The sequence below is a fragment of the Astatotilapia calliptera genome, chromosome 14, assembly GCF_900246225.1.
Source record: "Astatotilapia calliptera chromosome 14, fAstCal1.2, whole genome shotgun sequence".
Lineage (NCBI taxonomy): Eukaryota > Metazoa > Chordata > Actinopteri > Cichliformes > Cichlidae > Astatotilapia > Astatotilapia calliptera.
This window is the reverse complement of record NC_039315.1, coordinates 17,282,777-17,306,186: the sequence shown is the minus strand read 5'-3', so window position 1 is coordinate 17,306,186 and position 23,410 is coordinate 17,282,777. Positions and strand designations below refer to the sequence as shown.

Below are 23,410 nucleotides of genomic sequence, written 5' to 3'. Positions count from 1 at the left end.
TTTTTTTATTTTAAAATATCTGTATAAGCAAGCCCTATTAGAGACACCCATTTGAACCCACTAACCTTCTTGATCACATTTTTAGTCTTATTTTGCTTCTGGTAAAGGTGGGAATGGGGTTGTGTTTGGTTGCATTCTCATTATTTGGATATGGAAGCTAAAGTTTTTATTCATGCAAAACCATGTTTTAGTTTTCTGATCCTCCTTTCTCCTTTCCCTCCAGTCCTCCATCCTCCTCCCTCCTCCTTTCTCTTCACCAGCTGCAGAGAAATTCCCTGGTGGACTTGGCCCAATCCTTCTCTTTCATTACACTGTCTTTCAGTCAGCACTCTTCCTCTCTTCCTGCGCTTCCTTCTCTCACAAGTTGACTTCTGTTCATCTTCAACAGTGGTCTTTATTCAAAGCCTGAATGACTCGTGGTCAGTGGTAGCCAATAGAAAGGACACCTGGACTGGCAGAGACAGAGGGAGGCTTGTACAGAGAAAGAGAAATGGTCCTATACATCAGGCTTGACACATGGCATGGCCTTTCATCTATCACCTGTTTACTCACTTTAAGTTTGATATGGAAATGTATTTTAGAGTTTCAGGAAGGTCTGTTAATAGATTTATTAATAAACTAACTACCAAAGTCATATCTTTATTTAAAAATAATCTGCACAATGTTTAACTTCAGGCTGCAGATACCCCTGAAAACTCAATATCCATATAACCTCAATGAACTTTAGAAATCTAATGGCGACACTGGTTTTTCAAAATAGTTGAACTGAAAAATATATGAAATATATTTTTCAAAACATAAAAAAAAATTCCCCGCTCGCCCCTGCGGGCAGTCAATCCTTCATCTTGGGTCCTCTACCAGAGGCCTGGGAGCTTGAGGGTCGTGTGCAGTATCTTAGCTGTTCCTAGGACTGCACTCTTCTGGACAGAGATCTCCGATGTTGTTCCTGGGATCTGCTGGAGCCACTCGCCTAGCTTGGGAGTCACCGCACCTAGTGCTCCGATTACCACTGGGACCACTGTTACCTTCAGCCTCCACAACTTCTCGAGCTCTTCTCTGAGCCCTTGATATTTCTTGAGCTTCTTGTGTTCCTTCTTTCTGATGTTTCTGTCATTCTTGACCGCTACATCAATTACTATGGCCATCTTCTTCTGTTTCTCTACCAACACTATGTCCGGTTGGTTAGCCACCACCATTTTGTCCGTCTGTATCTGGAAGTCCCACAGGATCTTAGCTCGGTCATTCTCCACCACCCTTGGGGGCATCTCCCATTTTGACCTCGGGACTTCCAGGTTATACTTGGCACAGATGTTCCTGTACACTATGCCGGCCACTTGGTTATGGCGCTCCATGTATGCCCTGCCTGCTAGCATCTTGCACCCTGCTGTTATGAAACATATATATGTATGTATGTATGTATGTATGTATATATGTATATATATATATATATATATATATACACACACACAAGTTCAAAAATCTACATCTCCATTAGCTTTCTTAAGTTCATTGAGCACTGTGGCATTTGGACAGAAAGCATGGAATGAAAATAAGTTAAGCAATATGATTTTTTCAGGGAAAAAAGTGTTTATTCATGCTGTTACAGTGGCCTTTATTTAAGTCAAACTCAACTTGGTTTATGGTTACTCCATAAAATAAAATGTGAAATTTGTGTTGTGAAGGACATGAATTATTTTTCAGTTTCTGAACTGGGACATGACAACAAAAGTTTTAGAACCGCTCCCCTAATGTAATCCAGTTCCACAGCATGGAAAGAAATCTATCTTCTAATGATAAACCACATATTTAAGAGTAAATAATTCCTGGATTTTCCGCATTTTATCTTTGTAGTGCAATCAGTCAAATTAGTTGTTTTTCCAACATTCAATGATCAGACCTTCATTACTGAAAAGGTGCACTACATATTTAAATACCTGACGATTCACAGCTTGGATAACTCATCTGACCTTTTGTCCTCTGTCTTTGTCTTTAGTACCCAGTCAGCCTCCTCAGAATGTGCGAGCCATTTCTGTAACATCTGACGAAGCAGTTATCACATGGGCTGAGCCTCCAAGACTGACACTTCACGGTGTATTGAAGGGATATCGTGTTGTTTTTTGGGCTGTTTTCCCAGACGGAGGTGTGTTGAGTTTGTCTTGTTATATCCAGGTTAAATTGCGATCACTAAATGTCTCAGGTTTGCATTCTAATCTTCTCTCTGTCCTATTGTCTAACAGAGTGGGGTGAAATGCAGAACATCACAACCACCAAAGAGCAAGTGGAGCTGAGAGGCCTTGAAAAGTTTACTAACTACAGCATCCAAGTGCTGGCCTACACCCAGGCTGGGGATGGCGTCCGGAGCAACGTCCTTTATATCCAAACCCGTGAGGACTGTGAGTCTGTATTTTACTAGCTCTGACCAAACAGATAAACTAAGTGAAGAACTGACCTCCAGTCAGGAGGAGTCATTTACTTTCCTCACATCTTTGGGGCAGGTTTAAGGTTTTTTGTTTCTTTTTCTTGGTTTAGGCAGCAATGTGGGAGGCAGAGAGCCAGCGGGGGTAGAGGGGGTCTTTGTAAGGCTGAGGTTGCTGATTAAAACCTCTTTGTGCTCTGATGTGCCATTACCAGTGCTAATGAGAATTAAGAAGCCAAAAAGTGTGTGTGTGGTTAAGGACCCTAAGGGTGTCAGTCTGTGCATGCGGGTATCTGGAGGTGTGTGTGTGTGGAGATGGGTTGGGGGTTAAGTCTGTCTGTTTGCAGGTGTATATGGCTTTGTGTTGGCGTGCATGCACGAGTGCATGTGTGTGTACATGCGCTATTGTTTGTGTGCAAGTCTACCCTGGCACCCAGCACAAGGAGAGGGATTAATTCTTTGTGGCTTAGAGAGAATTAATTTTGTGCTTACACTGGCGGTGCTGTGGATTACATCCGTATCCGCCTCTCCTCCACCTCCCTGGGGCCAGGCAGAGGAGAAGGCAGGCGTCTGGAGATGAAGAAAATGAGGGAGAGAGGGAGTGCAGGAAAGAGAGGGGAGCAGATGATTCTAAGATGTGTCGTTTCAGAAAAGGCCTTTATTCTCTTTTCACCACCATATCTCCATTTTATGAGCTGGCCCCACTGCAATTGCTATTCAAATATGTCTATTGTGTTAGTCTTTGTGTGTGCGTGTGTGAGAGTGTGCGTGTTTATCAGGGGCAAACTGAGTGTGTCTTTTTTCCCTGATGCGGGTTGACACTGTGTCCAGGGGCAACCTCTTCACAAACGCTCAGCGTTTTCTGTATTTTCCCTTTGCCCTCGGTTCTGGCCGCAGCACATGGAAAAGTGTTTGCTGTGCAATTGTGCAAACAGCCAGTTCTCAGTCTGTCGTTCTCTGCCTCTGTCTCTTATATGAATAAACATAGAAGACAGCAAGCATAAGAATATTGAAGACCGGGATTAATTTTTCTGCCTTATATCTAGGGGACCACAGTATTTGGCTCTTTGAATGTGTGGTTACATGTCTTCATTTGTGGGTTTTATGTTAAAAATACTATTTTGGTATAAATTCCAATGTTGTCAAGTTCTCTCAGGATTTTCTGACCTTTGACTCTAAATGAACTCACATCTCTTAATAATATTTAAGTATTGCACAAATACCTCTCATATTAATAAATCCTAATGTCATATTCTGCTGGTGCTCGGCCAAATACAAATTTCCATCAAAAACAGCCTAATTTCTGGACATCACTGAGTAAGGGAGTTGTTGGTCATATCATACATTGTTGTTATAGATCATGCATTTTTAATTTTTTTGCTCAGTATGAGCCTTAAATGGTGATAGTAAAGAGAGAATAATCATTTTCTCTTTATGGAACTTAAGGCATATTGTCTGTTCTAAATGTATGTAAAGCTACAGGTGTCACTAGTGTCCAAATGAAGACTTTCTCATAAGATGTTGTTTATAATGAAGTGAGGTCTTAAATTAATTAATTCACCAGTAGTTTCATACTTAGTGGGGCTGATGAGGAGAAATCTTTATTTGGGAAGAGGTTGAGGACTACAGTCATGCAGCATAAGGCCTTTTTTAGGGCTTTATAAATGATAATAAAGAACCAATAGATTTTTAGAATGTATAATAATACACTACTATATGCAGGCCAGTATGCATATAGAGCAGCTGGTATACCGCTAGTCATGTTCTTAACATCATTATCTGTGCTCTATTAAATGGCAGAAAATACTGAAATATTCCTTTTGTATTTTCCCATAAGCCAGGCTATTGATCACTGGAGTTCTCTCTCTAATATTGTAGGGTTTTACCTAATAATATTAACAAGCGCTTCGAGATAGCTGTTATTATGATGTGTAAAAGAAAGTTGAATTGAATTTCTGACTGCTTGTTTTGTCAAACTAATAGTCTAAAACCCAAAGATGTTCAATTTACTGCAAATAATAAAGATGAAAGGGAAAACTACTTCCCGTTTACTGTAACCACATTGAAATATAAGTGGTTCACATTTTACTCAGCCCTCCATTTCTTTCTTTTTAGACCCTGGACCCCCAGCTGGCATCAAAGCTGTGCCCTCCTCTGCCAGCAGTGTCGTAGTGTCGTGGTTGCCCCCTCACAAGCCAAATGGAATCATCCGCAAGTACACCATTTACTGCTCCAGCCCCGGGTCAGGCCAACCGGTAAGTTACAAGAGGGGCGCAGAGAGTTTCACGATAAACAAATGAATTAAAGTGGAAAAGTGAAGGGGACAAGACCCTATTTTCTATGCAGAAAATAGCTTCTGTTAAACATTTTATATGTTGCTGAGATAAAACTCATTTGACTTAATTACAGCATTTGCGTGTGTGTGTGTGTGTGTGTGTGTGTGTGTGTGTGTGTGTGTGTGTGTGTGTGTGTGTGTGTGTGTGTGTAGGTGTGTGTGTTGGGGTGTGTTTTTGTGTGTGGTCTAGTGCTGCAGTCTCAGTGAGATACGTGTGTGAAATGAGCTCTCCTCATTCTGCAGTGTGTGTGCGTGCAAACTCACCCTCCAGCCTCATTTACATATCTGCGTCTCATCACGTTGCCAGGACAACCTCATCTGTTCATCAACGAGGGCAGAAAACAAGCCAAGAGCAAATACACACTCTAGCTTAGACGCACACACACACACACACACACACACACACATACGCACACAGAAACGCACTCATAAATGTATTACATGAGCGATATAGAGGTACATACATATATGCAACTCATGTTTCTATAACAGTGTGAATTTAAAGCAAGAAATATAACCTGCTTGCAATCTTGAACACACACACGCATGCATACACATGTACTATATAAATGTTCCCTTTGAGAAATTTACATCTTTTCCTTAATGTCCTTCATTCATAAATCACTCACACGTTATCTCTATCTATCTATCTATCTATCTATCTATCTATCTATCTATCTATCTATCTATCTATCTATCTATCTATCTATCTATCTATCTATCTATCTATCTATCTATCTATCTATCTATCTATCTATCTATCTATCTATCTATCTATCTATCTCTTTCTGAAGCCCCCATGCAGAGTTCGGCATGATTACTATGTAAATGAGTGCGACTGGAGAGAAGGAAGGAGGGATGGGGGGGTCAGACACACCGCGCGGGGAGTACTTTTGTTCCTCTTTTCATTATCTCGCTCTATCGTTCCCCGGATCACCGCTATTTCCATGCCGGAGGAATATTTTAATATCCGTTACAGCAACACACACTCTGTCACTCTTCCCTCCCTCCCTTCCTCCTAGCATCTACCCACCCACCCATACATCCATCCCACCCTCTATCTATCCATCTCTCCATCCATGCTTCAGCTTGCAGTGGAGAGTATAGAGACAAATGTGCAGAAGAAGATATTGATGCGTATGTGAGAGTAGGGCGGGGGGCTAAAACAATGTAAAATAGAAGGGAGGGGGGGGGGGGTATATTGGTGGATAGATGCAGGAAAAAGCAAGGAGTGGGCCCACAGATGACAGACAAATGTAAAGATAAAGAAATGAAGAACAGTGATGGCATCGGGGGTGCACAGAAGGATGGTGCAGTGGGGTGAAGAATAGTCGGAGAGAAAAATAGAGAGAGCGTCACAGGCAAGAGGAATGGATGATGAACAGGGAACATAGTGAAGTAATAAAAAGCTCAGTGGATTCCTTCATGGCAACCTGCTCATAAATGTGAAAAACAACATGAATACTGGAATCTGTTTGCACAGAATAAACCGTTCTGCAGACAACAACCCAGCAGGCTAGGACAGAGCTCAGTAACGCTGCAGTGTCTTCGCAGGTTTTACTGGTCTGGCACATTCGCTGACTGTTCATGCTATCTGACACTTGTATCGCAGTCTTCATTTCATCCGTGTATGTGTGCCTGTCAGTCACAAATGTAAGACGGTGTCAAGCTTGGGTGTAGTAAAATATGATTTAGAGGGTGCCGAGTGAATGTTAGGTGCTGCCTTACAGTGCAGTGTATGTGTGTGTGTTGAATTTTTGATTTTTGATTGTTTCTTTCTTTCTTTTTTTTTTTCCATACTATTTATTACTTGAGGCCAGCAGCACAGCAACAGCCAGAGTTGCAGGTGTGTGTATATATAGCTGACTGCTGGGATACCTGAGGAGTAGGTGAAGAGTAGGAGTTGAGGAAATACAGGTATAATTGGTGGGTAGGTGAATAGCGATTGGCAGGCAGTAAAAATGAAAGATTCTGTGTGTGTGTGTGTGTGTGTGTGTGTGTGTGTGTGTGTGTGTGTGTGTGTGTGTGTGTGTGTGTGTGTGTGTGTGTGTGTGTGTTAAGGGGACAGTGATGCGTATATGTCTAGACAGGAGACACATGGCTGGGTTAAACACACTGCAATTACACATCCACCTCCAGGTCATGTATGCGGCTCTATGTGTGTGTGTGTGTGTGTGTGTGCCTGTGTTTCAGTACATTCATGCATATGTATTGGTGTGTATTCATACTGCTTGTGGGTAACCATTCCTCTTCCTCTGTCTGTTTGTGTTACTTTCCTCTCCTCTCCTCTCCTCTCCATCACTGCTGATGCCTGCAGTAGATAGGCCTCATTAGTGTATGACTGTTCATGATATCTCTGACTGACTCATTTGTCTGTCCCCTATTGTCTTCCTCTCTCATATCTCTGTTTGCCCTCCCCGAGGAGAACGGAGAAGGCGAGGGAGTGGGATTCACTCCCCCAATCCAACCCTCTCGCCTCTCTCTCCTCAAGCATCGCTTGCCTTCCTTCCCTCCCTCCCTCCCTCCAGCGTCATCCTTTCATACCGTTTTGCCTTACCACATTATGATAAGCCTCAGAACCTCTCTAACTTTTAGCCCATCTTAGTCTCTGTTTTACTGATACAAAATGAGGAAGAAAATAATTGGTTCACGTTAAAATGATGTTCACTCAGTTCATCACATCACTCCAGCCTCTCCAAACAATCTTGTATTTGGAATCCCCAAAATTTTATCTTATGCTACCTTGAATATACTTAAAATTTTCGGAGAAATGCTATAAAACATTTTCTTTTTAATTTTGAAAAGGTACCGTTAAAGTGCTACATGTTTCCAAACCAATCCAGACTCTTTTTATTGTAATTGCCCATTTTGTCTCATTGTGCACTTTTTTGGACTTCAAACGACTTTAATTCTTCATAGAGTCAAAAAGGTGCTGGAAACATTCCTCAGAGATTTTGGTGCGTATTGACATAATCACACAGTTGCTGCAGATTTGTCAGCTGCACATCTATGATGTGAATCTCCTGTTCTATCGCTTCCCATAAGTGCTCTATTGGATTGAGATCTGGTGACTGTGGAGGCCAGTCGAGTACAGTGAAACCAGTTTGAGATTATCTGAGCTTTGTGACATGGCACTCTATCCTGCTGGAAGCAGCCATCAGATGATGGGTACACGATGGTCATAAAGGGATGGACACGGTCAACCACAACACTCAGCTAGACTGTGTTGTTAAACGGTACTCAGTTGGTACAAAAGGATAAAAAGTGTGCAAAGAAAATAGCCCGCACCATTACACCATCGCCTTTCCAGTAGATCAGCAGTTTCTGAAATCATCAGACCAGCTTGTCTGGCACCAACAACCATATAACTTTCAGAGTCCCCATTCTGATGCTCACTTTTGAATTTCAGGAGGTCTTCTTGACCATGTCTACATATCTAAATGCATTAAGTTGTGCCATTGGTTGATTAGATAATTGCAGTAAGAGGTAGTCGAACAGTTTTAATCAAGTGAAATGATTTTTCGGACATTATCAAGTTTGTTCTTCCAAATCAACAATGTCTCTTCTCATTTCATTTTTCTCTAGCTCCCAAGTGAGTATGAAGCTAATCCAGAGCTGCTGTTTTATCGAATCACACACCTCAACCACCGCCAGCAGTACCTGATCTGGGCTGCAGCCGTCACCACTGCAGGCCGAGGTAACTTCAGCGAAAAGGTCACTGTGGAGCCAGCTGCCAAAGGTGAGTCCCTCGATATGAAAGGGAGACCCATGATTAGTGGAAGTGCCCACTGTTGATAAAAGACCCTCAAAATTTAAGTTTGATAATTTTATCGAGGTTCAATGCTAAATTTGTGAAGTAATCTTTTGACCGACTTTTGTTTGGTGGAAGAAACAAACAGTGCCCTCTTTTTCCTGTTTATTTTCCCCTGCTTCTGTCCTCTCTCTCAGGAACTATTAGGATACATCCGCTGTTAGAGTGGTGCTGCTCTACAAACCACTCGTTTTCTCTCCGACTATTCTTCACCCCACTGCACCACTCATGAACTAAAAATAAGCATTTTTAAAGGATGTTTTGCTTTACATGCCCCATCATCTTCTTACTGCATTACGTTTGCTATACAATGGAGGAAATAATTATTTGCTCCCCTGCTGAATTTATAAGTTTGCTCACTTACAAAGAAATGAACAGTCTCTAATTTTTATGGAAGTTTTGTTTTAATGAAGAGAGACAAAAAAATCCAGGACAAATGCACATTACATGAAAGTTATACACTGATTTGTCTATAAATTTGTATATATATAAATAAGTAATTGATCCCAGACCCAGCCACACAGACTGGCAAGCCAATCTGTGTGAGCCCGATCTTGCCTCATGGGGTGAGAATAATCATGAGAAAACTACACAGCAGAAGCTTGTTAGTAATCTAAAGGCATTTTGGGACTGCAGTCACCAAGAATACCATTGGTAACACACTACGCCATAAAGGACTGTAATCTTGCTGCACATGTCATGTGTTTTTATTTGATAGTAGATGTGATGTAATTATTCCCAATATTATATTTTCTACTCCACAGCCCCTACTTTCGTTCTTTATTTCTGTGTTACTGCTCGCTTTGACGTTACAGAGGTGCACGATTAATTTTAGAGTTCAGAGGGCACCAGATAAACTGCTCTCATCCAGGGAAATGATAAGAGGGGAGCAACAGAGGTGGGCAGCAGGTGGAGGAAAAAAGAGCTGAGCTAACTAATATAGAAGACAATAGAGAGGCAAAGTGTTTAAGAAAATGAAAATGGCAGTTAAATCAATAGGCTTTGGATTAAAGGCCAGGTTGAATAAAGGCGTAAGAATGAATAGAGTGCCTTTTCTTTATCTGTTCATTCCTTTGACTTGGATGCAAAGGTTTGTTAATGTGTGCTCATATTGGAGTGTGCTGCTGATCGGCAGCTGTAATAGACAGTGTCCTCCAGGCTTGCTCACTCAATACTTCATTCAACCTTAACATAAGTGCACCAGAGCACTAGCATTAAGACGCCAAGCTTGGGAAAGAAAGCGAGACAGAGAGGGTAGGGGAGTGACAGAGAATAAGAGGGTTATGTGCCTGAATGGAAAGACTTTTTTTTTCATATCCCCTCTTGTCATTCTTTGTATTCTTTTTATATATATATATATATATATATATATATATATATATATATATATATATATATATATATATATATATATATGTGTTCTATTTTTTTCCAGCCAGTGTAACAAATTCTAATGTGAATTATAGGGAGTACACATTTCCTCTCAGTTAATTGTGCTTATTAAAAGAATTCTAGCAAGAAGATAAATCAATGTATGCACATGCATTAACACTGGGATGTATTGGTTCAAAACCAAGTGATTGTTAATTGGATTTGAAAATTATTTGACAACAGCAAATCATCCGATTGGTGCATATTAATTAGTCTATTGCTCAGCTGGTCTTATGGGCTGCTTGAGTGTTAATGCAATTAGCTCTAAAGGTCTTTTTATTAAATTTCTCTGCCTCTATACACCTTTCACTTTTTTCCTCTCCTGCACCAGCCCCAGCTAAAATCCTCTCATTTGGCGGTACCGTGACCACTCCCTGGATGAAAGAGGTGCGACTGCCCTGTAGCTCAGTAGGAGAACCTACACCTACCATAAAATGGACCAAAGACAGGTGAGAATCCACACTAGAAATACTGAAGCAGAGTGTTCTTGCTGCTGTAATTCCTCTGAGAATTGATTACAGACAATTAAGTGCACATGCTAAGGTGATGTGCAGACAGTGTACCTCACTTCTTGCCAATTTCATTTGGGATAGCCTCCAGCTTCATTGCAGTCCTGGTTGGATGAGCCATTAAAAATTATTATGAAAACCTTCAGACTAGAAACTATGCAAAACACCAAGTCAGATCCTAACTTACATCTTAACACAAGTGATCCACCTTAACCAGGAGTGGGCAATAAATTTTCTCCAGGGGCCACGAGAGAAGCTGGGACTGTTGTGGAGGGCCCACCAGTATGGTTATAATGAGATAAAGTTAATATTGAACAGAACTAAGTTTGTCTTATTGCTGCAGCTTTCTACAAAAGTCCCAGTTTCTCTTGTATCCCCTTGGAGTCCATCCTCATGAGTAAAACTAAGACAAAAGAACATATAACGATATAGCAAAAATTAATAAATCATTAACATTGTTAATCAGAGAAATAGATTAGAATTAATTCAATTTTATTAATCTTTTATTATATTAAATAATTTTTATGACCATAGGTGTTTCAAAGTGGCTGCTGATACTTAATTAACCCTAATAATAGACTGAAGGTCCTCTTATCAGTGTCTCTTTCTCTTCAATAGTGAGGACACAGCCATACCAGTTTCTCTAGATGGGCAGCGTCTCATTTTGGCAAATGGGACTCTGGTGCTGCGCTCTGTCAAAGCTGAGGATTCTGGTTACTACACCTGCACAGCCACAAACACACTTGGCTTTGACACTATTATAGTCAACCTTTTGGTGCAAGGTAAGCGAATGGCTATAATGACACACTAGCAAACTTTTTTTACGTAATAAACATTAAGATTTGCCAAAATGAATACATAACTCATCAAAAGTATGTCTTTGATAATATAAGTCATGGTATTATAAGATTCTGTGCCTCGTCCTCAGTACCTCCAGACCAGCCACGTCTAACCGTCTCTACCACCTCCACCTCCTCCATCACTCTGGCTTGGATACCAGGAGACAATGGCGGCAGCTCTATAAGAGGTGCGTAATTTTTCGGAGGAAAGCCGTATATCTGTCTCTCCTCTTGTGTACTCACATTACTTTCCTCTTGTCTATAGCTGACATGTTTGTCGTGCCTCAGCTTGTCTCCTGCCTGGCGTTATTGGTAGTGTCTCTATTGACCTATTAGTTTATTGAATGGTGTCTTGGTTTTATGTTTCCCTGTTAATTGTGTGTCTGTTTGATTAGCTGATTATTGATGAGCTGTATGTGAAGATGGCCACAGTGTGCGTGACTGGGTCTCTCCCTTTGGTCAGGCTGTGGCAGTTTAACTTATTACTGCTCTATATGACACACTCAAGCACCATATATGGTTTTGGTAAAGCCGCTATTCTACCTTATGTGATTACAGAATAAATGACAATGAAAACAAACAAATAAAACCAGAGAAATTTCAGTAGATGACATTTAGTAATAGCTTCTTGCAATCAGCACATGAAGGCCTCCAAAACTGAATAGAATATACTCCTTTTGGAAACCGTGCTGCCAGGATGACCCAAGAAAGACTTGCGTGCATGCATTATGCAAAACTGAAACAGGATATAATGCATAAACTTAAACAGCCTCTACTGGATGTGCAGCTTAGTATTCAAATAGGGATGTGCCAGTATTTGCATACAGCATCTAGTCTTATGTGTCCATAAATCTTTTCTGTAGAACTTGTGTGATATCCTGAAGTCCCGTCGCTAAATCCACCGGCTCATTGTCAGCAATAGTTCCTTGTCACGCACCTGTTTTGCAGTATCACTGCCCTGATGTCTGTATATGATTCCCTTTCAGAAAAAACATGCTAGTGTGCGCTAATAAAGCCATTTTCAGCTGGTAAAGAGGACTTTTTTCCAGTTTGTGTAAAAATAAAATAATTTCTAAATAGACAAATCGCCAAATGTTGCAGACTGGTCCCATACACTGAGAATCTTATATTATGTACAACAGCAGTCAGTCATAGTGTTCTTCCAGCCTGTTGTTGTGCTGTTCTGTACTGTTCACTGTGCTATCTTCTGTTATGTTCTGCTGTGTCCTCTTCTGTTCTGTGACAGACCGAGGGTGACTATAAAACTTACAGACACTGCTCGATCTGCATGTTAACCCTTTTTAACGTTTTGGACTCCATCGCACCATCTGTTAGAAAAAGAGAGAGAGTAAGGAAATGAAGATGGTACAAAGAGTACAAGGAAACACTCAGAGTGAGACAGTCATATATGCGTAATCATATACAGGCAGAAGGAAAGACAGAGGATTAGATGGAAGGTGTCTCAGAGTGGGAGGGAGTTGGCTCTTCAAGGCAGCTGATTATAAAAACAGTCACCATATTGCATGCCCTCATTTGCATAGATGCTCAGTCAGCGCCATCCCAGTCTTGGGGTTTGTAGGTAACTAATGGCGGCATAGACAGAGAGCAGCTACACCATCCTCCAATTGAGGCTTAACTGGACAAGGGAAGTGCAATCATACATTGCCATCTAGTGGCCAGGAGTGGTACCAATGTCTGAAAGTTCAGTAGACTTTATATTAGTGAGGGATTTGCGTCAAACTGAGAAAAAACTATTTTGTGCATGTCTCATTTCTTATGCAGGTTTTGTTCTGCAGTACTCTGTAGACAACACAGAGGAATGGAAAGATGTTTTCATCAGTTCTAGCGAGCGCTCTTTCAAATTGGACAACCTGCGCTGTGGGACCTGGTACAAAGTCAAGCTGGCTGCCAAGAACAGCGTTGGTGCTGGACGTATCAGTGAGATCATTGAGGCAAAGACTCACGGGCGAGGTGAGAAGCTGGCAGAAAAGGACTTTAAACAATATATACAGCAGACAAGTAAAAAAAAAATATTTTTACACAATGGAATTATTTTTGAAAAGTGGTTCTAGATAACACTCAGAAAATACAGCAGGTCACATGTGAGGAGGTCAACAAAAAACGTCAACTGAAAGTGTTTAATGCACCTTTAAATGTATCTTTTCCGCAATCTCAAAATTTGAATTGACTTTTGAAAAATGTGAATGAATAGATGATATACGAATAGATCATGTGTTTTATTACAGGAGGGTTATTTTCTTTCATCTATGCTTCAGTCTATTCAAATGATATCAAATTAGTTTCAATATTAAATATCAGAATTAAAACATTTGATACATTTAATGCTTTTTCATTTACAAATGGCTCCAAAGCAAGGTTACGTGTCATTAGTAAGGCTTTAAATTAATGTACACTGCTCTCAAAATGCAGTGGGAAAGGTTTGTTTTATGGACAGTGATATGACTGACCAGCGGGATGTTTATGCTGTCATTAAACTTCTTATAGTGCAGTCCAGTTTCAAATTTGGTAGTCATTACAAAATGCATATTTAACCTCTCAGAGATTATGCAAACATATTACATACAACACTAAACTTTGCTGCTTCAGTTTTTGCTGTAACTGCATCAATATATTATTTAGTTTATTTAACTGAATGTTGTGTGCAGGTCTGCTGCTGATGACCTGTGTTAACCATATTACCTGTGAAATGCCATTCCAAATATTGTTTTAATATTCTGAGCATATTCTGCATCAAACCGTTGCTGCCTTTACAGAACCCCAGTTCAACAAAGACCAGCCTGTCTTCACCCACATTAACTCCAGCCATGCTCGCCTCAACTTGCAAGGCTGGGCCAGTGGAGGCTGTCCGATCACAGCTGTCACGCTAGAATTTAGACCGAAAGGTGAGTGGTTCCTTTTTCATTTTTCAGTTTTTGGTAATATTGGAGATGTCCTGATATAAATTCAATGGAAAAGTGACCAAACTTAGACACATATATTATTTTTTCTTGAAAAAACGTGATCGTAATTAAGAGTCGTGTGCACTCGTGCAGGCACTTGGACATGGCAGAACGTGCGCACCAACGCCACCACAGATGTGTTCCTGGCAGAGCTGCGTGAGGCCACCTGGTATGAGTTAAAGATGAAAGCTTGTAACAGTGCTGGCTGTGGTAACCAGAGCTCCCAGTTTGCCACTCTAGACTATGATGGCAGTGAGTACAAGATGATCTTCATTTGCCATTTACTTTGGATAAATGGCATTGTTTTAATGAGAAATCCATTAAAATGGGTACCTTATGATATTGTCTTATGAAAGCACATTAAACTGATCTCTACAGGCACAATACCGCCAATTAAATCCCCTCTGGAGAAGAACGACGATGTCAAGAAGCTGTTTTCTATTGGCTGTCCTGTGATCTTGGTCACACTTGGTGTTGCGTTGCTCTTCATCATTCGCAAGAAACGCAAAGAAAAGAGACTAAAGAGACTGAGAGGTGAGAGAAGAAATAAGAAGAGAGGAGATAAGTGGTGAAAATGAGAGAGAATATTACATTCAGCCTGCAGAGCATTTATTCTAAGAATACTTGTTTGTCAAAAAAAAATGAAAAATTAATTATATCCTCTGTTCTCGTTAGATGCCAAAAGCTTAGCAGAGATGCTGATCAGGTAAGACTGGAATGTATTCTCAGCAAATTAAGCTTGAAATATTATTAAGCGTAACCTAAAATCCACTCAAAAATCAACTTTCTTTCCCATTTTCTTCAAACTATGCATGTTTGTGTGTGCTCGTCTTGTATCTATGAATTAGTAAAAACAACCGCAGTTTCGACACCCCGGTTAAAGGGCCTCCTCAGGGCCCACGGCTGCACATCGACATCCCCAGAGTGCAGCTGCTAATTGAGGACAAAGAAGGCATCAAGCAAATCGGTGAGAGGAAGAGAGAGAAAGAGAGACTTGTCGCATATGTTCACACAACTATGCCGAGGACCGAATCGATGACCGTTACATGAAATGCGGTGTTAGGCTAATTGTTATTTTGTTGACACACAATATTTCTGCCTGTCATAGGTGAGGACAAGGCCACTATCCCTGTGACAGACACAGAGTTTAACCAAACTGGGAACCCTCAGAGCTTTTGCACTGGTGTGTCAGTCCATCATCCTGCCCTCATCCAGAACACTGGCCCTTTGATTGACATGTCTGACATCCGGCCAGGAACCAGTATGTGCTTTTACTCCTCACTCTCCATTATATCATTAAATGTTTAACCTTGAATATGTTCATTAAATGCAACATTTCTGCTCAGTTCAATTGAGTTATTAGTATTATTTTTTCATGAATGATTCAAATGTTCTCTGGACCAAAATATGAAGACCAATCTTTCTTATTTTTAAATTCTTGTTGATTTATTCCGGCTGTGAACATCCAACCCTTCTTATTTCTTCATCCATTTACCATCAGATCCAGTGTCAAGGAAGAGTGTTAAGTCAGCCCACAGCATCAGGAACCGCTACTCTAGTCAGTGGACTCTGACCAAGTGCCAGGCCTCTACGCCAGCCCGTACTCTCACCTCAGACTGGCGCACAGTTGGCTCCCAGCATGGCATCACTGTCACAGAGAGTGACAGCTACAGTGCCAGCCTCTCGCAGGACACAGGTTAGTACATGGGTGAAATGACACTTACAGCCATTAGCATGTACATACAATTAAGGCTATTTATCTGCAGGAAGCAAATGTGATTTTGCAGTAGGCTACATCTCAGCAGCGTTTATAAACCTGGATGAAAGGGGCTTGCCTTCATTTCCTTTCCTTATTTTTTTGAACAGATAAAGGGCGCAACAGCATGGTGTCAACAGAGAGTGCCTCCTCCACCTACGAGGAGCTGGCAAGAGCATATGAGCATGCCAAGCTGGAGGAACACCTGCAACATGCTAAATTTGAGATTACAGAGTGCTTTATTTCTGACAGCTCATCTGATCAGATGACTACGGGTACCAACGACAATGCAGACAGCATGACGTCCATGAGCACACCGTCAGAGCCCGGCATCTGCCGTTTTACTGCCTCGCCACCTAAACCCCAAGACTATGACCGTGGCAAGAATGTAGCTGTTCCCATTCCGCATCGCGCCAAGAGTGAGTTGTCACCTCTAAGCATGATTCTTTTTTGTCTGTTAGGATTTTTAATATGAAAACAAATTTAAAAAGTATGGCCAAAGGCTTAAAATTGTATTGTGAAAATCAGACTTCATGTAAGTAAATGTTTTCTGTAAATAACTCAAACAAACTGTAGATAGTATGCATGTATTCTGATTATTAGATGAGTTTATAGCAATTATTGTGGTGCACAGTATACTATCCATTATATCCTATAAGCTTGTGCAGTGATGATAAGTTTTACTTTTCCCTTCCAGGTGACTACTGCAACCTACCCCTCTACATGAAGTCAGACCCCTTTTTTCGAAAGCAGGCAGAGCGTCATGACCCGTGTCCAGTGGTCCCACCACGTGAAGCCTCTATTCGTGGCCTGGCCCAACGTGCATACCACACCCAGGGCCGTCATGTGACTATGGACTCTGCAAAACAGCAGGCCCTAACCATGGGCCACTCTGGTCTGTCCAATCTCACATCCTCTGGGGCTTCCTCGGGAGGGGCAACAGGAGGCGGTGGTTGTGGCAGTGGGAGTGGAGGGGCATCTGCTAGCTCTAGCAGCTCCACACTTCCCCAGAGAACTCTCACAATGCCTGGCTCCTCTGCTGCAGGAGCCCAGAGTGCAGCGGCAGCTGCTGCTTCTGCTGCGGCTTCTGGGGCATCATCATCCTCCGGTGGAGGTGGGGCAGTAGGGGCCACAGGAGGGACCCCTGGAGGTGCATCTTCATCTTCCTCCAAGATGGGAGGATCCAGAGACTCTCTCCTGGAGAGCAGCTCCTCGGGCTTAGGCAGACTACAGAAGCAAAGGGATGGAGGGGCGGGGGCCTACTCCAAGTCCTACACACTGGTGTAGCCTGTCATCACTGCGGCCTGTCACTGTAACTCTTCATTGAATGCTGGTCAAGCCATCGCTTGCCTAGAGCCTCTATGAAAAATTGGGGTGAGAAACATACAGATGCACAGCTTACCTGTCAGTGCCTGTGATGTGCCAGGCTGCAGGGGGCTGGTTGGGTTCCCACTGACAATATTATATGATGGGGTCAGAGTTGGGTCTCCACAGCACAGGGGTTTGCCTTTCTTTCTGCCTGATTGCTTTCTGTTATTATTGTGTCATTTTTATCTCTTACTTCATCACCCTGGGAAACACCTTTGCCAAAACATAGATGATTTATTCACATTTGTTAACTCTATATTTTGATTTTCTGGCAAAGACACAGTACTTATGCACAAAATGCTTTCCACGTGCACTGTCTTGTTTTCTGGATCAAGACAGCTGTAGAATGAACCAGGTTGCTTGAGTTTCAGAGAGATGTGTATTAAGATTTTTAGGTTTTTAAAAATGTTGCTTTTTTGGCCTCTGATGGAAAGGAGCTCATATCACAGCATTGTGCCATGGCAGGATGCTTTATTGTATGCATTAACCACCAACCTTGGTGTTACACTGGCTCTGAAAGATTACTCCATCGTGGATTCGTACATTAGAGGCAATGGATGGACCGTCGTCTCAATATCAGATTTGAGACAAAGGGATTTTCATATACATGCAATGGATGATACAGCATAGTGGTCTTAATTGATGCTTTTCTAAACAGACTCAAAGCAGAGAAGATGGGAAAAAAATTCAAGCATCATAAAGTGCAAGATGAATCCAACCTTTTTCTTTTAAATCAGTTTTCTGTTTATTTTCAGATGATGGAAATATAATCTCATGTGCACTAAGAGAAAATTAGAATGGATCCAAGTAACAGAAACCTTCAACAGCCTGCGTGCGTGCGTGTGTGTGTGTGTGTGTGTGCGCGCGTGCAAGCGTGTTTGCGCGGGTGTATATGTGTGTATATAAATGTATGCATGTGGCAGGCACACCAACGATGGACCTTTTTAAAATCAGTCTGTATGCTGACCTCTTGGGCAGACATCTGTGTCAAAACTGACAAATGTTCATTTTGTACCTGTGAAAGGGGATAATGGGTCGATGCTGATGATGTAACGCAACGACCCTAATTTGGTCCAGCATTTTGAACTTTGTTTTGGATTGACGACATGGCTTAGGAAATGAAAAACACAGGAAAAGAAGTGGGTTCAGAAGAGAGCTATTACAGATTATAAGAACTAGGTCCCTCTTTTTCTCTTAAACTTCCTCAAGAAGGAAGCGACCATTATATGATTCATCATGGCGCCACAATATCCATTATGTTTTTTGTTTTAAGCCATTTTACCTGTGCCCTTTTCCTCCCTTTCTGTCCTTTCCCACTTTCACCTTTACCCACCCGGTCCATCATCATATCCATACAGTGTCACTGTGATCTACTGCTAGCTTACTGGCAGGTCAAAGAGACAGACTGACTGAGAGAAGAGGTCTAATATGCACAGACGGGCAGAAATGCTATTTGATGTGTAGTGTCAGCTTGAATGAGAAGCAAGTCGCAACAGATTTATGGAGATTTATGAAGAAAAATCATATTTGCATAATCTTGAATTTATAAACAGACAGTAATGTTTAAGAGTATAATCAGAGGGATCGAGCGTCAATATAATGTGAAGTAGCAGAGAGATTTTTCTTCAAAAATAAGTGGTCTTTGAAACTAAAAGGAGTATTTTCAAGTCCCTCCACCTTGCTGAAATTATTTTTAGCTTTATGCATGGTACTGTATCTTTTTTTTATTATTACTATTAGTTCTTCTCCCAAAGCTTAATCCCATAACAAAGATCGTTCCAAAAAAAAAAGAAGAGTTGCTCCACATGTTTTTCAGTGGTCGAACATAACATCAGGGCTCTCGCAATAGAAAAAAGAAAAAGATATATGTTTGTTTTCAAAAGTATGTACATATATATTTCTATTCAAATATATAGCAAATATATGAATATTGAAAAAAATGCAGAGAAATATAAAAGCCGTTCTAATTGAAAATATATATAAAAGATCACAAGACAATCGCTCAGAGTGAAAAAAATTGCCAGAAGAGAAGAAGGAAAAAGAAGAGGGAAGTTTAAACGGGTAGCACAACCATGGGCAGAAGATCTTAGAGCGAAAGGAAGTTGTGTGAAAGAAAATTAAGTGGTGAAACTGAGGTTTGAACCCCTTGTGATTTTGTAAATGTTCAAAGCTGTACCGCCTGTGCAGCAGGTAGCAGCTGAAAGGACAAGCACAGTAAAGTCAAATTATAGTGTGAGATTGTGTCGCTGGTTAACTGTGGTTTATGGCTCAGTGCAGAAAGTGTGGTGTTGAAAAAGAAAACAGTATAACGAGGACAGTCTATACAGTGAGAATCTTGTATTATGTTGTATTGTACCTTCTGAAGGTGTGTTCACAAACTCAATGCCATTACCTATAATTATAATTAATGACAACAAACAACCAACAAGTATTTCTGTTTCCTATCTGTGTCACAGCAAGTCATTCCCAAACTCCAGGAGTGCAGTCCAATGAGCATACCACACAGTGGTGTTTAAAAACTGCTTCTAAATGTATCCATGCTCCCTTTCGTTTGAAAACTAGCCGGGAGAGATATGTATTTTTGCTTTTTGTTGCTAATGGTTACGATGCCTTTTCTTTTAGCTTTTACATTTCAAGTTATGCAAATACTTGTCTTCAGAAAAACAAGAGTTTGGGAATGGGGCAGGCCTGCTTTCACAACCAGGGGCTTCCTTACTCCAGTTGTATGGATATTGGTTGGAATGATGAAATAAAGTTCTGTCCAACCTGCTTTCCCCAGTTCTTCAGTGAAGTTGCTTCTACCGTATAACACCGATCCTCTGTCAGTTTGCTTAAAGTAAATGTAATGTCTGTCTTTAAAGAAAATTCCACCCTCCAAACATTTCCAGAATTCTAGTAGGCCATAAATGTCCATGTAACATTTTGCCATTACATATAATATGCGTTTTAACATTTAGCTTATTTTGAAACTTTATAGCAGATGGTTTTTTTAATTTTTTTGTCCACCCAAACATATGAACACTGAATTGCTTTCAATGCATTTTACAAAGCATACTCACATAGTAAGGAAAATGTTAATCATACTCAAATTTCCATTTTAATATTAATGATAATACATCAGTTTTAGAAGTTTATGTACCAAATAGCGAGTATAGAAAAGATAAAATCACTAACATTTATTAAGGGAAAAAAACAATCCACTGGATAAAGTGGTCCTCATATTTTATTCTTATTTCTCTTATTATATTTGGACAGCTTTTCAGCTTACGAAACATCTGGGGTGGATTTTTCCTTAAAATACAACAACATACTTTCAAACTGACTTTGCCTGTGTTTGTAAGGCCAACTTCACACGTTCCACTTCCCCAACGTTTTCCCCATCTGCCAATCAATCAGAACCCCGTCTCCACCCCCACCGTTCCCCGTTGTCCACTTATACAGCTTATGTTTTACTCCATAATAGAAGACTTGTGTACATAGGAAAGTGTTTTGTATAAATGAGTACTATTTTCGACATCTTCACTAGAAACCAGGGCACAATGTAAACTTTGAACTGAAGCTATTGTAATGAAACAGAAGAGGACTTAACGGCAAGACTATAAAATTATACAGACACCGCTTTATCTTGATTTATGGACCAGTTAAAACGTGTCAGAGTGGACCATGCATAATTAAAAAAATATATTGTTTTCTTCTTTTACAGGGCATTTGGTTGAGTTGTCTCCTTTTTTTTTTTTTTTTGTTGATTTTTTAATATTATTGTAATTTAGTTTGTTTTTACTTTGTCACAAAATTTAGAGTTTGCTTTTATAAAAATCATTAATAAATTATTAATCCACATTTGTGGGGAGGGGAGCAGCATTGCATGTACTGAAAATTTTGCTGGTTATAAAAGAAAAAGGAAAATGGTGAATTGACCAATTTAAAAGGGGATTACTGAAACCATTTTCAAAATTTAGAGGTTGTTCCTTAAACTTTTATGGGGAAACATTGCTTCAATTTGCAATTGCTTGCGTTTAACTCTACATTTTCTTTTCTATGAAAACAAAACAAAAATGGGAAAAAAAGAGTACTCAACACCTTGTGCAATAAAGCTATCTTTTTATAAACTGTGATGATATTGTTTATTGGCGACTTGCTGTTGAATGTTGAATCTTAACTTTTTCTTCTGTTTAATGAAAAATCATAAGAAGTGTGAATTTTTCAGCCATGGGGACATGTGTTGTGGATAGAGGAGGTTAAAAGCCAAATTTAACCTTTGCAAAGCCCCAAGACGTGTGAAAAAGGTCAAATGTGAACCAAGCCTGGAGAAATCTGTGCTCTTTTGCCTCATCTCAAACTAGTAGTAGAAACTTTACTGTAAATTGTAAACTGTCTTTAACTCTCCAGAGAACCAAGGAGTTTAAAATGAGGTGAAAAGTAAATTTTTTTTATTATAGACAAAATATAGCCTATAAAACTTGACATTTTTTTAAGACTGCCCAAATTGTTTAATCATCTTGCTTCACTTTTTTCAGCTAACTTTATTTAAAAAAAAAAAAACACAGCAAGGTACTATGATTGGCTTTTATGTTGCTCTGAACAAGTAATTATTAATATTTGGAATATTTTGCACTTCCCCAGTAATTACTTTCATGATATCTAAGTGTACTTAAATGCTTATTTTCGTCAGCATCTCCATACAGCCACTTTAAACTATATGGAGTCATGCATGTTAGCTTTTACAGCTAGTACTGCACTTTGTGTAGTGCTTAAAAAATTTACAAGGTATACCTTATACCTTACCCAATGTAAGATTTATGCCACACAATTAAAATCTGATCATTAAAAATTATTTTCTTTTAAATTATGTAATCATTAATCCTCCAGTATGCTCATGCTCTTTAATCAAAATGATATTTTTGATACTGAAATATAATTTTTGTTCTTATCTATGAATTGTCATATTTAATCTTAAATAAAAATATGATTAAAAATATAGTCAATTACATTATTATTTTTTTATTAAGATGCTTAATTTCTGACTCCTAAAGTGAGCAGGCTCAAATTTGGATATAAAAACATAAATTCTGTTTGTTTGCCTAATAAATAACAATATCATTTTTTATATAAGTTTTTCAACAAGTTTTTGACAGATTTGAAACATTTTAGTGTTTTCATGTTAATAAGAAATGTAAGCACCATCCAACCAGAAGGATTTATTCAGAGTTGTCTCTCTGGTAGAAAACTGACCTATAGGTTTCATACCTGGGAAACTGACCAGCCTAATATTCAGCATTGTCACTGATTCCTTCATGTTTTATTTATGTTATTGCACTTCCACATTTGTGGAGATATTTGATTTCTCAATGTCGATGATGCTGTATGTTGGTCGAATGCTGATTGGCCAGAGCAGAGAAGGGATTGACAAAACAAAACAAAAAAAACACAAAGATAAACAATACAGTATGAAAAGCACAGACCGTAGATACTTTTCATTGTTTTTAACACTTGGTTTCACTTCAGCTTTTTGCATGTTATAACTTACAGCTCCTCTCCACAGCTTGCTGATGGACCGACAAGAGCACAAGCAAGAGTCGAAAGACGAGCTAAACCACATATTTTTGACATTGCCCCAATCTCACAACAGACTCTCTCTGCGGGTAGATGGGCAGTGCAATGCACTTCCGCCTTAAAGCCAAAATTTCTCGTGGAGACACACAGAAACCGCGTACAATCACATCTCATGAGCAGAAAAGCAATCACACTAAGGTTAAGTTCACCTCAGGGCAGCCATGCTGACAGAAGCTCATCACATTAGTGTCTGCTTTCATTGACTTAAACTAGCTCTTTGACAACAACTTAGCCTTTTGCTGGATGCAACAGCCTGTGGCACATTTTTCTACAAGTGCTATTTACACCAAAAGAAAGCTCCTGTTTTGCTCCTGTTTCTCATTGAAAGTGAACATGTTTTATGTTGTTTTTGAGAGTTGTTAGTGGTGTTGA

General features: G+C 40.0%; 1 protein-coding gene across 1 annotated transcript in view; it reads left to right on the top strand.

The window, feature by feature from the left end:
* dscaml1 (Down syndrome cell adhesion molecule like 1) overlaps nt 1–19,249 on the top strand; it is a 95,188-nt gene extending 75,939 nt beyond the window's left edge. Inside the window, exons 19-35 of the mRNA XM_026191298.1 lie at nt 1,994–2,140; nt 2,238–2,393; nt 4,532–4,671; nt 8,337–8,490; nt 10,325–10,442; nt 11,121–11,284; nt 11,431–11,529; nt 13,124–13,312; nt 14,116–14,244; nt 14,395–14,553; nt 14,680–14,835; nt 14,977–15,007; nt 15,150–15,268; nt 15,410–15,562; nt 15,803–15,997; nt 16,168–16,476; nt 16,755–19,249. Of these exons, the coding sequence (XP_026047083.1) occupies nt 1,994–2,140; nt 2,238–2,393; nt 4,532–4,671; nt 8,337–8,490; nt 10,325–10,442; nt 11,121–11,284; nt 11,431–11,529; nt 13,124–13,312; nt 14,116–14,244; nt 14,395–14,553; nt 14,680–14,835; nt 14,977–15,007; nt 15,150–15,268; nt 15,410–15,562; nt 15,803–15,997; nt 16,168–16,476; nt 16,755–17,344 (3,008 nt within the window). The 3' untranslated portion in view covers nt 17,345–19,249. The remainder of the gene's footprint in view (nt 1–1,993; nt 2,141–2,237; nt 2,394–4,531; nt 4,672–8,336; nt 8,491–10,324; nt 10,443–11,120; nt 11,285–11,430; nt 11,530–13,123; nt 13,313–14,115; nt 14,245–14,394; nt 14,554–14,679; nt 14,836–14,976; nt 15,008–15,149; nt 15,269–15,409; nt 15,563–15,802; nt 15,998–16,167; nt 16,477–16,754) is intronic.
* The last annotated feature ends 4,161 nt before the right edge of the window (nt 19,250–23,410 follow it).